Source organism: Chrysemys picta, chromosome 15 (assembly GCF_011386835.1).
Source record: "Chrysemys picta bellii isolate R12L10 chromosome 15, ASM1138683v2, whole genome shotgun sequence".
NCBI lineage: Eukaryota > Metazoa > Chordata > Testudines > Emydidae > Chrysemys > Chrysemys picta.
The window spans coordinates 34,039,633-34,055,948 of NC_088805.1; the positions used below are offsets into that span (position 1 = coordinate 34,039,633).

General features: G+C 44.1%; 1 protein-coding gene across 3 annotated transcripts; it reads left to right on the forward strand.

The window, feature by feature from the left end:
- Positions 1-54: 54 nt before the first annotated feature.
- On the forward strand, positions 55-14,025 carry HSCB (HscB mitochondrial iron-sulfur cluster cochaperone). Of its 3 annotated transcripts, none has more exons than XM_065568945.1 (6): positions 55-287; positions 525-621; positions 2,496-2,585; positions 3,582-3,726; positions 10,005-10,052; positions 13,828-14,025. In XM_065568945.1, the coding sequence occupies exons 1-6, from the start codon at positions 55-57 to the stop codon at positions 13,935-13,937; spliced, it is 723 nt and encodes a 240-aa protein (XP_065425017.1). In that variant the 3' UTR covers positions 13,938-14,025. The 3 variants fall into 3 exon arrangements, with proteins under 3 accessions (XP_065425017.1, XP_005309761.1, XP_065425018.1); XM_005309704.4 differs by having other exon boundaries at positions 13,846-14,025; XM_065568946.1 differs by lacking the exon at positions 13,828-14,025 and adding an exon at positions 4,692-4,767.
- The last annotated feature ends 2,291 nt before the right edge of the window (positions 14,026-16,316 follow it).

Consider the following 16,316-nt stretch of genomic DNA (forward strand, 5'->3'; position numbering starts at 1 on the left):
AATCCAGCGTTAGCTGGTCTTGCGGGGGCTGCTGGGAGTTGTAGTTCTGGCCCGATGTGGGCTGTGCGGAGGGGTCAGCTCTGCAGGGCGCTGTGGGGTTCTCAGGCTCCGGCCGCCTTTTCTCGGCCCCGTAGCGCAGAGCCCGGCTCTCTCCCCGTCCCACGCTGCTGGAGTTGTGGCATCCCTCTTCCCGCTCGCGGGGGGCAGGGGTTGCCTCGCTTCTGTCCGGCCTGCCAGGCCCTGCAGCCCCCGGAGTCCCAGCCTGACCTCTTCCGCCTTATGGGCTGGTGAGGGGGCTGAGAACCAGGGGAGGGCCTCGGAGATTAGGGGTGGGGGAGGTTAGGGCTTGAGGGAGCCTGGGGGTGGGGGGAGGGCGGGAAGGTTGGAGGGGGGCTGAGAACCAGGAGTGGGCCTAGGAGGTTGGAGCTGGGGGTGGGGGAGGTTAGGGCTTGAGGGAGTTTGGGGGGTGGGGATGGTAGTTGGCGAGCTGTAGCTCTCATGCTCTCCCACTTCTCTCTCCCCAGCGATCGCTCATTCAACATCAGTGTGCAGCAGCTGCAGCAGCGATTCCGGAGCTTGCAGCGCTCCCTACACCCTGATTACTTCAGCCAGAGACCCCAGGTTAGGAGTTAGGGGTGATGAAGACTTGCCATTGGGCCTCCAGGCATAGGCCTTGGTGTAGGAGAGTTGTCTCTTTTTCCAGTGAAAGTCACCCAGGCAAGGGACATGGTGACAACTCATTGGCAGCTCAACAAGTTCATTTATTTGGGAACTAGCTCCCAAATCTGTGTATTTGCATGGACTGAGTACAGGGGTGGGAGGCAGAATCTAGGGTTCTCTAATCCCTGCCCCTGACTTGCTCAGAAGCTTCATATACATTCCTAGTTTGCACTGCAAGTTCTCTGTCTATGAAATTGAATGATTTTTGCTTGAGGTAGAGAGAGAGTTGGTTTATTTTATTATTTGGAGGGGCTAAAGTTTTTTTTTTTTTAAAGTTGCTGTCAAATGTGACTTTAAAAAGTACTTTTTTTCCGTAACTGAATTTGTCCACTTCTAATAAAGTGAGATAAACAAGATTCTATTCCAAACTCAATTTCCTTTATTAATGAAATCCCTAAAATTTGGGGAAGAGGAGGAAGCCCTTCACACCCCCCAGGCTGTCTGCACCCATTCTCTCACTTGTCCAGTGTTTGAGGCTTATATCAGTGATGTTTGGAGGATGTAAAGTGTACTTATTATGGTGAATCAATGTCATTCTGTAATCTTCCCCTCTTCCTCTGAAATAGTTTCTTTTGGGTCCACCCTGCCACTGGAACATAAGGTCCAAATTTTCAAAACACTTCCATTAATTGATTCTCTCCATTTTTGGATGTCTGAGATTCCAGGGGCCAGATTTTCAAAGGTGGTGAGAATACATACTTCACTTTGAAAATGAGGCCCCAGGAGTATGTTTCCACAGCAGCAAGCCTCCCAGCCTGGGTTGACAGATTCAGGTTAGCGCTCTAAAAATATCCGTATAGTCACCATTTTGAAGTTGTGGTTCAGGCTGAAGCTCAGGCTCTAAAGCCCATCCTGCTCGCTAGCTTCAGCACTTGAGCCACAACTTCAAAGCACTGTCCACACAGCTATTTTTAGAGCACCAGTTCAAGCCCTGCTGATCCAAGTGTGAACCAGGGCTGGGAAGCTCACTGCCACGGAGTACGTAGACATACCCTGGGAGTCCCAAGTTATGGTTTTTAAGTTTGGGTCCCTTTTTTGGAAAACTTTGGCTTGGTTGTTTGGAAGCATCTTCTGCAAATCCAGACTATGCCCAGCCCTGCTTAGTGTGAGATTGAAGAGGTCAAATTACAAGTTGGTCTAGCTCAGGGGTTCTCAACCATTTTTTCCCTGAGGCCACCCCAACATATTATAAAAACTCTGCAGCCCACCTGTGCCACAACAACTGCTTTTCTGCATATAAAAGCCAGGGCCTGTGCTAGAGGGTAGCAAGCAGGACAATTGCCTAGGGCCCCACGCCACAGGGGCCCCCGTGAGTCTAATGCTTCAGCTTTCTGCCCTGGGCCCCAGTGAGTCTAATGCTGGCCTTGCTTGGCAGACCCCTTGAAACCTCGCAGTCCCCCAGAGGGCCCCAGACACCTGGTTGAGAACTGCTGGTCTAGCTGAAGAAAAGCAATTGCAGTGCTGCATTTAAAAATAAAGAAAAAAATTACTAGTTCAAAATCTGTTACCTCTGTGATCAAAGTTTAAAGTGCTGGTATTCAGTGGGTATTTCTAATGTACCCAACATTCTTATCTAGGTCCATAACAGTTTAATTCTTTTGGCTTCCTTAAATGTTTTGGTAGATATTTTATTACAATTAAAGATTGCACTGATGTGTACTGTTCATATAGTAATTTTATTTCTTTACTGCTGATTAAATGTGGCATGATTTGGCTTTTATTGTAAATATGGCAATTCTGTGTAATAAAAATATTTCTGGATCTTCTGTTGACAGAAAGAGCGGGACTTTTCTGAACAACACTCTTCCTTGGTTAACAGAGCCTACCAAACCCTTCTAAGTCCCTTGAGACGTGGATTGTACCTAGTAAGGTGTCTAATATGTACTGCAATATCACACCATAACCATGCAGAGATGACTGTAGTTTGTTACAGTATAAAGAACCAAATCTTGTGTGCCTCCTCCACTGCTTTCCCACCATTCATGTGCTTTCACAAGAGAACAGGAATCTTTGAGACTGAAGGAGGCCAAACAGCTCCTCTGTCCCACCGAGAATCATAGAATACCAGGGTTAGAAGGGACCTCAGGAGGTCATCTAGTCCAACCCCCTGCTCAAAGGAGGACCAATCCCCAGACAGATTTTTGCGCCAGATCCCTAAATGGCCCCCTCAAGGATTGAACTCCTAATCCTGGGTTTAGCAGGCCAATGCTCAAACCATTGAGTTACCCCTCCCCCTGTTAGCATCTTGACTATGGAATAACTTTTTTCTTTTATTAGTTTTATCACTGTAATCTCACTAAGGCTATGTCTACACTAGAGACCTTACAGCAGCATAGCTATACCAATGCAGCTGCATCACTGTAAGATCACTCATGTGGCTGGTCTAAGCTGACGGAAGAGAGCCAACATATTAAACCATCCCCAATGAGCAGCAGTAGCTACGTTGGCGGGAGAAGCTCTCCAACTGACATATTGCTGTGCACACTACCACTTATGCTAGCAACATTTATGTCATTTGGGGGTGGGGGGGGTTTATACCCCTGAGCAACATAAATTTTGCTGCCATAAGTGGCAGTGTAGACATGGACTAATAGTCTGTCGCCCATCCAACAGATTAATTATCTCTGAGCAAAGATGTACCTCCTATACTTACTTTAAGCCTTGTCCCTAACAACTCCCAGTGCCCGTTTGTGCATTAGCCAACTGCTAATTTTGGAGCTTGTCTACACAGGGAGTTTTTCCTGATGAACGCCACATGTAGATAAACTCTTAGTGACTTGATATTTTGGAAACTGGTTGGGATTGAAATACAGATCTGGCAGCAGCAGATATTGTGAGCCCATTGTTTTCTTCTTCACCAGCTGGAGCTGAATGGAGTGGAACTGGCAAAAGGGACAGACAGTGACATAGATGTGGAGTTCCTCAAGGAAATCATGGAAATCAATGAGACACTGGCAGAACTTAATAATGAGGCTAAAATAGAAGAGATTGAAAGTTTCATTGAAGGTGAAGTCTAGACTTGTCTAATGTCTAGAAATAAGTTACAATGCTATATTTTTCTATAATGTGAAAAAGGCTAGTCTCTCTAATTAAGGTGATGTAATGGGGGGGGGGCTGCCCCATAGCACCTCCTGCTGCCTGAGCATGGCACTGCAGGTGCTCCCTGCCCAGGGCCCCCTAAGAACACCACACAGTTCAAAAGGGTCTAAAGCAAAATTCCCCTGTTAAGGTTCTACTTTATTAAATCTAAATAAACTGGAAATAAGTCCCTCCCTTTGATAGCAGGGTTTGCACAGCCCTCCCCTGTCGGGCCTGCATTTCTTAGTCTAGTCTGCGATCTCTCCACTTGGGCCCAAGAGTGTACAGCCCTTCTCCTTTGGCCCTATAGTTCTCTGAGTCCAATTCAGTCTCTACCTTAATCTTCTACAGCACTTACCTGCAGCCCCTTTTCTCCAGCCACCTGCAGCCCCTTTTCTCCAGCCACCTGCAGCCCCTGGGCTTCTGTCCTGCGGTTTCTGTTTCTAGAAGCACATCTTCCAAGCTCCTTGTTCTAGAGAGCTCTCCTGGAAGATGCTATGTCTAGGAACCCTTTATCAAGCTTATTAATAAACAGCCAGTCAGTCACCAAGGGATTTAGTTGGTTCCAGATGGGTTTGAATTGGCTCATTCTCTATCACAGGTAGGCTGGTCTGTAACTCCCCTGAAAGGGCCAGCTCTGTGACCTGAGGAAGTTAAGAAAATAACTTTTCCACATTTTCCTATGTTTTTCATCATTATGTTGAATAGGACAAACTTTAGTCCATGTCCTTGTTTTTATTTTGATTGCTTTAGATCCGCTATCATTGTGTCCTTCTATTTTGCATCCCCTGCACATTTGTACACCTCTGTGTTCTTAATCTAACACTTACCCCTATAGCTTTTCACTTGTCCCCTTACCTGATCTGTATTTATCTTTTTATGTTAAACTGCAGTGTCCAAACCCACTGAAACAACAAGGAGTCTGGTGGCACCTTAAAGACTAACAGATTTATTTGGGCATAAGCTTTCGTGGGTAAAAACCTCACTTCTTCGGATGTATAGAGTGAAAGTTACAGATGCAGGCATTATATACTGACACGTGGAGAGCAGGGAGTTACTTCGCAAGTGGAGAACCAGTGTTGAGAGGGCCAATTCAATCAGGGTGGATGTAGTCCACTCCCAATAATAGATGAGGAGGTGTCAATTCCAGGAGAGGAAAAGTTGCTTCTGTATGAGCCAGCCACTCCCAGTCCCTATTCAAGCCCAGATTAATGGTGTTGAATTTGCAAATGAATTTTAGTTCTGCTGTTTCTCTTTGAAGTCTGTTCTGAAGTTTTTTTGTTCAATGATAGTGACTTTTAAACCTGTAATAGAATGACCAGGGAGACTGAAGTGTTCACTTACTGGTTTATGTATGTTACCATTCCTGATGTCCGATTTGTGTCCATTTGTTCTTTTGCGGTGGGACTGTCTGGTTTGGCCAATGTACATGGCAGAGGGGCATTGCTGGCACATGATGGCATATATAACATTAGTGGATGTGCAGGTGAATGAGCCCTTGATGGTGTGGCTGATGTGGTTGGGTCCTCTGATGGTGTCGCCAGAGTAGATATGGGGACAGAGTAGGCAACGAGGTTTGCTACAGGGATTGGTTCCTGGGTTGGTGTTTCTGTGGTGTGGTGTGTAGTTGCTGGTATTTGCTTCAGGTTGGGGGGTTGTCTGTAAGCGAGGACTGGCCTGCCTCCCAAGGTCTGTGAGAGTGAAGGATCATTTTCCAGGATAGGTTGTAGATCATGGATAATACGGTGGAGAGGTTTTAGCTGGGGGCTGTATGTGATGGCCAGTGGTGTTCTGTTATTGTCCTTGTTGGGCCTGTCCTGTAGCAGGTGATTTCTGGGTACCCGTCTTGCTCTGTCAATCTGTTTCCTCACTTCCCCAGGTGGGTATTGTAGTTTTACAAATGCTTGATAAAGATCTTGTAGGTGTTTGTCTCTGTCTGAGGGGTTGGAGCAAATTCGGTTGTCTCTTAGGGCTTGGCTGTAGACAATGGATCGTGTGATGTGTCTTGGATGGAAGCTGGAGGCATGTAGGTACGTATAGCGGTCAGTAAGTTTCCGGTATAGGGTGGTGGTTGTGACCATCGCTTATTTGCACTGTAGTGTCCAGGAAGTGGATCTCTTGTGTGGACTGGTCCAGGCTGAGGTTGATGGTGGGGTGGAAATTCTTGAAGTCCAAGTGGAATTCTTCAAGGGCCTCCTTTCCGTGGGTCCATATGATAAAGATGTCATCAATGTAACGCAAGTAGAGGAGGGGCATTAGGGGACGAGAGCTGAGGAAGCGTTGTTCTAAGTCAGCCATAAAAATGTTGGCATACTGTGGGGCCATGCGGGTACCCATAGCAGTGCCACTGACTTGAAGGTATAAGTTGTCCCCAAATCTAAAGTGGTTGTGAGTGAGGACAAAGTCACAAAGCTCAGCCACCAGGCTTGCTGTGGTCTCATCAGGGATACTGTTCCTGACAGCTTGTAGTCCATCCTCATGTGGAATATTGGTGTAAAGTGCTTCTACATCCATGGTGGCCAGGATGGTGTTTTCAGGAAGAACACCAATGCATTGTAGTTTCCTCAGGAAGTCGGTGGTGTCTCGAAGCTTGCTGGGAGTGCTGGTAGCATAGGGTCTGAGGAGAGAGTCCAAATAGCCAGATAATCCTGCTGTAAGAATGCCAATGCCTGAGATGATGGGGCGTCCAGGGTTTCCGGGTTTATGGATCTTGCGTAGCAGTTAGAATACCCCTGGTCGGGATTCTGGGGGTGTGTCCATGTAGATTTGTTCCCGTACTGTAGCTGGGAATTTCTTGAGCAGATGGTGTCGTTTCTTTTGGTATTCCTCAGTGGGATCAGAGGATAGTGGCCTGTAGAATGTGGTCTTGGAGAGTTGCCTGGCAGCCTCCTGTTCATAATCAGACCTGTTCATTATGACTACAGCACCCCCTTTGTCAGCCCCTTTGATGATAATGTCAGAGTTGTTTCTGAGGCTGTGGATGGCATTGCGTTCTGTACAGCTGAGGTTATGGGACAAGTGATGTTTGTCCACAATTTCAGCCTGTGCACGTCTGCGGAAGCACTCTATGTAGAGGTCCAGTCTGTCATTTCTACCGTCAGGAGGAGTCCACGCAGAGTTCTTCTTCTTGTAGTGTTGGTAGGAGGGTTCCTGTGGGTCAGTGCACTGTTCAGTGGTGCGTTGAAAATATTCCTTGAGTCGGAGATGACGAAAGTAGGCTTCGAGATCACCGCAGAACTGTATCGTGTTCGTGGGGATGGTGGGACAGAAAGAAAGTCCCCGAGATAGGACAGACTCTTCTGCTGGGCTAAGTGTGTGGTTGGAAAGATTGACAATGTTGTTAGATGAGTTGAGGGTACCACTGTTGTAGCCCCCTGTGGCAAGTAGGAGTTTAGATGGCTTACTGTCCTTTTTCCTCTGTAGAGAAGTGAAGTATGCATTGTAAATGGCTTGTCTCATTTTTGTAAAGTCCAGCCACTTTGTGGAAATTTGTGTGGAAGGTTGGTATTGTATGAAAGTCTCCAGTTCTGAGAGCTCATTCTTGATCTTCTTCTGTCTGCTGTACAGGATGCTGATCAGGTGGTTCCTCAGTTTCTTTGAGAGTGTGTGGCACAGTCTCTCACCATAGTCAGTGTAGTATGTTGATTGCAATGGATTTTTTACCTTCAGTCCATTTGGTATGATGTCCATCTGTTTGCATTTGGAGAGGAAGATGATGTCTGTCTGTATCTGTGCAAGTTTTTTGTTGAGGTTGATGGATTTCCACTCCATACAGCTAAATTTAGTGCCTTGCATTGTGTCAAGTATCAGGGGGTAGCCGTGTTAGTCTGTGTTAGGACTAACACGGCTACCCCCTGATACTTCAAACCCACTGAGGCCTGCAAAAGCTGTAAACACAAGAGGGGCATCAAACATGTTTAAAACCCAGCAAAACAGACAATCAACTCAAGCTTGCTTTTAGAAGTGTGTTCCTTCCCCCTCAACCCCAGACTATAGCAACATTTAGGTTGGCACAACAGCAATGGCCTTCTACAGAAAGATTTAGCAGTAAAGATGAAATTTCATACAGAAATCTAACCTGGCCTCAGCAGACTTGCACAATATCAAATTACCAAGTTCTGCCTTCATTTCCACTGAAGGTTTCTATTGTCATGTATGTGGACTTCATACTCTATCTGCGTTAAGAATTCTGCTTACATACATTCAGCATTGCATGACTGCTCCCCTGGTATCTATGAAATAGGACTCCTTTTGGGTTCCTCTTGTTTTATGAAAAAGAAAGAGGAGCAGTATATCGGTTTGACTGACATAGTGTCTGGTGCCTAATCTCCAATTTCTCTTTTGTCCTTTCATTGTACCAATTTTCTCTTAAACTACTGGATAGATTTTTTATTTTTTTTTAAGAAGCAATTTTCCTATTGTTTTAGTCTACAGAGAACGTAAATATCATTACCTCTTCTCTATTTTTTTTTAATTGACCTCTCAGTTCTCTTGTCCCAGATGAATACGTATACATAGTGTACTAGAGATTGTCATGGGCGTCTGGATACCGGTTTGTGCTGGTAGATTGAGCTGCAAAACTACTTGCATTTTCTCCACCCAAACTGCAAACAAGATAACTTACACTGCTTGCCATGGTGCCCCGAGGAATAGGGTTCCTTTTTATAAGCAATCTAAAAAGGACTTTATTAGTTCAGCTTTGCTAGTCCGATGCAGGTGTGTTCACAGCTTGTTATGATGGCTACCTTTTCAAAGCAAATATTTTTTCTGTTAATGTTATTAACAGAATTTTGCTTTTTACAGCAAAATTCCATACATGTAATATCATGAACAAAATTTTACTAATAGGAAATGTATCTAGTGCCTGTTATAATCTATTTAGCGAGTTTCTACCTAGTTTGGCAACAAATAAATATACATATAGATTTTTGAATAATGGTTTAAACGTGTTTTAGGTCATGTTGCCTATAAAGAGAAATATATTATTCAGTGTTTGAAGTTGTCAGAATAAAGAGTAATGGGTTAGTGTGAAGGAAGTATTCAGCGTGGAGATTGAGAAAGGTGTTAAGACTGATGAGGGAAGTAATTCTTGGCTCCAAAGAGATAGTGGAGCAACACAGAAGCCCAAGGAGAGCTTAGAGAAGACATTTAGGAAAATGGTGTGGGGAGCACTGCTGTGTGATGCAAGAGCTCAAACGGGAAAATCTTGGGAATTTCTTCTTGCTTGACAATCACTCTGTGACAGAGAGACTTTCACTGAACTCCAGCAAGCATTGAAAGTTTGAGGGCTTGTCAACTGTGGAGAAGTACTAGGTGGATGATGGTTCAGAAGAAGGATAGTTAATAAATTGGAAGGTTACATAGTGATGAACAGTCTGAATTTCAGGTGTCCACAGGAGACACCAGTGCAATCTGATGAAATGAAGATATAGAGTTTGAGTACAGCAAGTCTCATCTACTGAACAAAGGAGAGGATAGTCTAGCATGATATGGCACATGGTAGGGAGTTGTTAAAGGTGCTCTGCTCAGAGGGACCTGAGTCACTCAGGAAACTTTTCTCTAAATATTAATGCCAGTCACCATGACAAGAGAACATATATACTATAACAACACTGTCACCAGTTTCAAAGAATGTTTTAAATCACTTTATGGTAAAGCATGTTAATATGGAGAAAATGTAGCAAAGTATTTGGTTTGAAGAGACTTACACTTTCACCCACAAAGTTTTTAATATATGGTAACTGTGTATTTGGGAGAGTGCTGTAAGTGTGTCCTCTCATCCTGCCTACTTTCTCCATGAATGTGTTCTAGGTAGTGGCCAACCATCAGTTCAATGATGAAGTATTTTCACACTTCCATTCTGCAGGGTTAATGATCCTGGCTGCAAGAAATAATAGCAATTGTCAGTATTGTGAAAGGGTAAAATAAAATTCAGAGTGCAAGCTGAGATTTTAACCAAGCTACTAGCCCTTAAAGTTTGTGATGACATTAATCTCCCTATTTACACTAAAATTCACTTGCTTGATTTGGTGCTAAACTGTTTAATAGCTAGTGACAGAGCAAAACAGTTAGCAACAACGTTATTGCAAAAGTGCTGGCAGCATATCTGTTTCCCAGCATGAAGTCATAATGCAATGTTATTGAAAGTGCTCAGTCAGCATATATACAGCTTTGAATAAGACAGTGGTTTTTTTTGTTTTTTACAGTTAAACAAGAAGAATTGACCAAGGATGTGAGCAAAGCTTTTGAAAGAGGTAGTGATCTCAATCAGTTACTTCTTGAATGGTTTTACTGCTATAATGTCAGAGTAATGAGTGCTAAAAACAGCATGCTTTGGTATAAAGTATTTAGTGAACTACAGAATTCAAGTATCATTCACTGCCTTTAAAAATAAAAAACTTCCAGAGACCAATGGGCAAGCCAGTACAGATCCCAGAGTACTGATAATAAGCTTTTAGCAAGATGACCTGCTCAGTGAGCAGGCTGCTGTGTTTTGCACCAGCTTGTCTCTGAATAGTTTTATGATGCATCTCCATGTAAGATGCAAACCCTAATGGCCATTGTCCTTCAGTGAAAAGGACTGAAATTACCTCCACTGTCATCACCACCTCTTTTCCTTAAGCTCACTGCCGTCATGTCACTATTGTCTGGGTTAAGTCTCGGCCATCTTACTTTCATCTTACTTACAGACACTGGCTGTGGCACGGAACTACATTCTCTGAGTCAAGTGAGAGAATACTGACAATGTTGCATCCCGTGCCTCCTGGCTAACTCTCCTAACAGCCCCATATGTACCTTGAAGCCTAGCAGGGTGACAAAATGGTACTCTTTGGGACCCCACAATTAACAGCCGTTTGGGAAGAGGAGCAATTGCGAACTTGCCACAGCAAAATGCCAGTGAGATCTCTCCAAGAAAAAAGAACAAAGCCACTGAAGAGCAGCCTTCTCCACTCCTGCTAGGGTCTTATGATTAATGGTATCATAGGCAGCTGACAGATCGAATACCACCAGCACGAACACCTGATATTCATCCATCTCCTGAAGAAGATAATCAACCACGGCAGTTTCTGCCAAGGCCAGGTCGGTGCTCGCATTGCGAAGTGTCGAAAAGATCAAAAGCATTCTAGATAGTGTGAGCCATGTCTCGCCACAGCCTTCTCCATAATCTTACCCAACATGGAATACAGGTCAATAATTAATTAGATTGTCAGTGTCAATTGATGACTTTGTGAGCAGTGTGCACTAATGCTCCCTTCTAAGCAGGATGCTCCCTGCTGTCACAGAGAGGCAAACAAGGGACCCACTGTTTCCCCACTGGCCTCCGCCTGTCAGATGCTGCTTCCCGGTAGTCATGCCTAGTGGTTGGAGCAGAGGACAAAGCTGGATGTAGGGTTGACACTGGGCCAAGGGTAGTACTGGAACTGAGATCTAGGGACAGCCATGGTCAGAACAGGAATCCGTGTCTGTAGATAAGTCAATCAGGTCTGTAGCCAGAGTCCAGGTATATGACAGAGGTCAAAGCCAGATGGTTCAGACTCGGGTAGGAGGGGGCCAGGAGGCAGGGTAAGAACTGGTCAGGAGTAGGCTGGGAGTCTAGAGAGTCTAATACACTGTGAAGCAGCAGAAGTGTTACAAACTGGGTAATGCTGTTGCACAAAGTGATTTGCAGCTCTGGTGGGGTTGGAGAAATACCTGAGCCTGGAGGTCATCTGACCTAGGCTCTGCTCAGGGATGGCTGAGTAACTGCAGGCTCTGTGGGAAAGGTAATTCACTGCAGTGTTGCCACATGCCTGAGTGATGGCTCAGTGCAGCTTTGTGGGAGGGACAGCTGAGTAGCCCTGGTTTGGCTGCAGGTTTGCCTCACATCACCCGCCAGGAAGTATGTGGATCCAAACCCCTTCCTGCAAGACAAATCTCTCTCACCATCTTCAGTACCTCAGTGAGATTCATTGCCTGAAACTACCAGCCAAGATGAGGCCCTTGTTCCCTCAAGACCTTGTTCTGACACCAAGGAACAAGACCCCAGCCCTAATCTGATCAATCTTGTCTGTAAAACAACAAGAAATTTCCTCAACAGAAGAGAGTCAGACCAGCTACTGAACTCACTATCCTGATTTAGCAGACTATCTATAACCTGGAATAAACCTGCTGTCCAAGATTTTGCAGATACTCTGGTAGAAGAAAATAACTTGTTCTTCCCAAACCTTCATGAAACAGCTGTTGAGCCTCTGCATGAGATTTCCACCACTGGCATGCTAGCTGCATTCCTTTTGCTTAATTTGTTGCAGGTCCTGAGTAAATCAGGGTGACTGTGAGAATGAAGCTAGCAAAGAGGGCACCTAGAAGAATTGTCTTCCCTAATCATCAAGATGGTGGCCTAACAATGGAACAAGACTCTCTAGAACCCTTCTAGTTCCATTAATCAGTAAAGGCAGACCATTCAAAGAGGTGTCTCACCCTGACAGGAGAAATGAGCCATAGGCAGTAACTGTTGGTCCATGATGTTAGTTTAAGATTCAGTTGCTTAACTTGCAGCCCCAATCCAAAAATCCGGTCCAAAGAGTGGCCATGTCTGTGAGTTGATCCAGTTAACTACCTTCAATAGGCCCATGGCTCTCATGATGTCCAGGATCTCCTGACCACCTCTGAAGATTCATCACCTACATAAAGATTGCTCTCAGTGATTTGAATCCTTCCCTGTATTTCCATTGCCAATGGGCTGAGGCATGTAGTCCCCTTACAAAGGGACTTGACAGTGCAGCAGAGCCAGTGGTACACTAAAATCAGTCCCACCTTAATCCCATCTGGGGCTTGCATGCTAAATGGACACCTACTCTGTCAGATCCAGTTTGGAGAAGACTTCCTATAGTTCAGGTGGGATGTAATCAGCACTGCCACGCTTTCTCCCTACTGACCATCCTTGGTTCATGATATATATCTCTACCTCAATATAATGCTGTCCTCGGGAGCCAAAAAATCTTACCGCGTTATAGATGAAACTGCGTTATATCGGGGTAGAGGTGTACCAAACATCTAACTGGTAAAAGCTGTGCCAGAACTCAGTCATCTACTCCTGTGGTCTCTGCATCCCTACTCTGCCAGTCCCACTACCATGGAATCAGTGGAAAGAAGAATTCAAGATCCTCCTTATGTCAGGGCCCTCTCTCATCCCAGGGTACAAATCCTTTCATCTACCCTGTCTCAATTGTAACACTTCTCTCAACATTATACTTTTTCTTGGTCTCTTAGACCAGAGGCTGCCCATATTTCCAATTCCACAATCCCCCATAACCAGCCTCCTTCCCACAAACATATGCCTATAGGTACCTTACTATGGGTTTCCTACTGTAATGATTACCTGCCCTGCTGGCCTCACATCAGTGGATGAAATTGCTTTAACTACAACGTATTATTAAATCCTTCAACATAAAGGATCCACTATTAACACCACTTAAAAAAAATACAGAACCTGAAGGCATGCTCCAGTGCTGGCTGAAAGAGCTCCTGTTACAGGCAGAGCCCTTCTGGCAGTGGTGGTGGGATGGAGCCAGTCTTCATTGTAGCAGTGATTCCTAGCCAGGCTGCTGGGTCTTACTCCTGTTATGTCTGTTACAGTTTGTAATGGAAATAGTCCAAGCATGCCTCTGATGCCAGTCTTACAGTTTGATACCTAGTAGCCTAATGGTTCACTGGGGTTTTTTTGTTGGTCCTTCTCAGAGGAGTTATTGGGAGGGCTCTACTGTTGCATGTCTTTTCCCCATTCTTTGTACACCTTGTCTTTTTAGATTGTAAGCTTTTGGGACGAGTCCATTTCTTACATTTGTTTTGTAGAGTGCCATTGTAAAGGGGCCCCAATCCTGACTGAGGCCTCCACTGTTGCAACATAGGTTTTACTGTGGTACTCATGGTATTTGGGTTTTTTAAATTCATGTTTAGTTTTGTTATTGATATGGCCATTTTACAACAACAAAATGTTTTAAATTAAATTTCTAAGATGAAACAGAGACTCCATCCTTATATAAACTTCAGTTCTTTGTTTCATTTCAGATGATCTTCAAGAAGCCAAGAAACTTCTAGCCAAAATGAAATACTTTGAAAACTTGGAGGACAAGGTGAAGAGCAAGAAGAACCCTTCCTGATATCACATTCTTTGCCATTAAGATCTGATCCACTTTTGATTAAAGTAGTGATTGGTAGTTTCTGATTCAGGAACTAAAAGGAGCACAACCATTGTGTGCCTCTTGATTTTTTTCGGTCCTTTCTTACCTACAGAAACAGAAGACATCCCTGTACTATCCAGTGTCATTAGATGACAGTCTTGGAAGTGGAATGTTGCTGGCAATGACCCTGTACTCCTCAATTCCAACTGCTAGCTTTGTGGCCACACTCCTTACTCTCAATATTTATACCTTCTACCTATCCCTAGTGGACAATAAATGAGTATGCAGATCACTGTTGTTATTGGGATTTAGTCAGGGCCTGATGCTGCTGTCTTTAGACAAAACTTCCACTGACATCAAAAAGTGTTGCCTAAGTAAGGTGCTAATGCCCACTTTGGTGGATTTTCCCATCTCCTTACCAAACGCTCACAGCCGTGGGGAAAATGGTGCTTGTTTATAGGAAAAGTTTTAGCTAAGATTGCTCACTGGAGAGTTTCTTGCAGGACCTGGAGACAGATGGTAAATACTTTCTCAGTTCTACTGAGGGCAGAGATTATTCAGGGTGGGAACGCATTTGCCTCCTTCAACCAGTGAGATAGTCGCTCTTACCTTGTTTACTACCACTTTGATCAGGATGTGTTTAATATCTTACTTTTGCATGAATCTAGCAAGAACCTCATCAAACTCTCCTGCTCAAAGCTGCCCTTATTTCCTTTCACATCACTGTGTGTTGGTGAGGCAGTTGGAAGGAGTAAGCAAAACTGGAGATTTACGTGTACTTTGTATGTTGCCTTGTAATACTTAAACTAAACTCTTGGCCAGCTCTAGCAGTGCACTGAACAAACAGGGAGAGATGTATTTAGCCTTTTTTGAGACTCTAAACCAGATAGGACCTTATTTCACACAAGAGTTGAGTTCATGGCAGGAGATATATAGAGTAGAAACTAATTTCTCTGTATATTGTTGTAAAAACAAATGATTAAATTATTAGAATAACTTCCTGACAAGCAATAAGAACACAGCGGCTTTGTCTGTTAGCCTTTTTCCCTAAAACTTCCCATTGATTTTACTCTTTAGGTCTATGTAGAGAAGAACCCAGCTGCCTATGCTGTTTTAACCATCATGTCATCTAAGCATGTTCTGGGTAAATCTAGACAAGAGTGGTTAAAACGCTGACATCTCTACAGTAGTTCTCCTGCTATTATATCACTTGTGAAACTGCACCAGTGGTAGCATCCGTTGGAAACAGCCAGAGAGCACATAAGTTACAGCTCCTATAACAGATCCTTATGAGGTGAGGAAACAAAACAATCAAAAGGGAACGTAAATGCTGTAATAAATTAAGACTTTTGGTGTTTTAGTTTTAAGGGAAATTTAAAATGTGAGTTCACTTTTGATTCAAAATGCTAGCTGGATAGCCCTGGTGATTAAACAAAGGACTCTTCCACACTACAGGTACAGTATTGACAATTCAAGCTATACATCGGGGTAGTCAATAGGTAGACTGCGGGCCCAGTCTGGATCACCAGATACTTTTGAATGGACCCCAAAATCTTTTTATTTACTTATAATTATTGTTGTTTCTATTATTTTCTTTTCTGGAGTCTGGATCTTGACCAAGAAATTTGGACCTTGAAAAAATAATTAGCTGCCCTTGCTATACATGGTCTTCCTGTGCTGTCCATGTTCCCCAGTCCTGTCTTGGAATGACCCATCTCTAGGGAATGAGAGAAATGTTCAGTTTCTATCCCAAGTTGAATTTAGGCATCTCTGCTGTAGATACCATTTATTGCCTTTTGTGACCAGGTATTTTCATCCACCAGGAGCCAGACTCAGTGAGACTCAAATTATTTTCACACAGGTCACCAAATAACTGTTATGGTAGGTTGGTTTTTTTTGGTTTGTTTGTTTTTTTATTTTATTTTTTTATAATTGAGGTTGGATTTCAACCAGTAATACAAGGAGGCCAGTTACATCCTGATCCCCAATACCATTCAGTCCTTGTAATTCATTTTATCATGAATCTAAAAAAGCATATGTGTAACTTCTTACCTACTACCTTCATTCCAAGGGGATTCATTGCTTGTGTCCATGTTGTGCTGTCACAGAAATAGGACTGTGTAGGAAAGCCTCAAGTAGGCTGGGGCCTGTCAGAGGAATTAGTCTTGATAGCAGGAGGAGTGTTTTTATGTAGTAACTAGAACAGGGGTTCTCAAACTGTCGAGACCCCAAAGTGGGTCAGAACCCCATTTTAATGGGTTGCCAAGGCTGGTGTTGGCCCAACAAGTCTCAAGCCCAAGCCCCACTGCCCAGGGCTAAAGTTACATGCCCCCCGCCCAAGGGCAGAAGCCCTTGGGC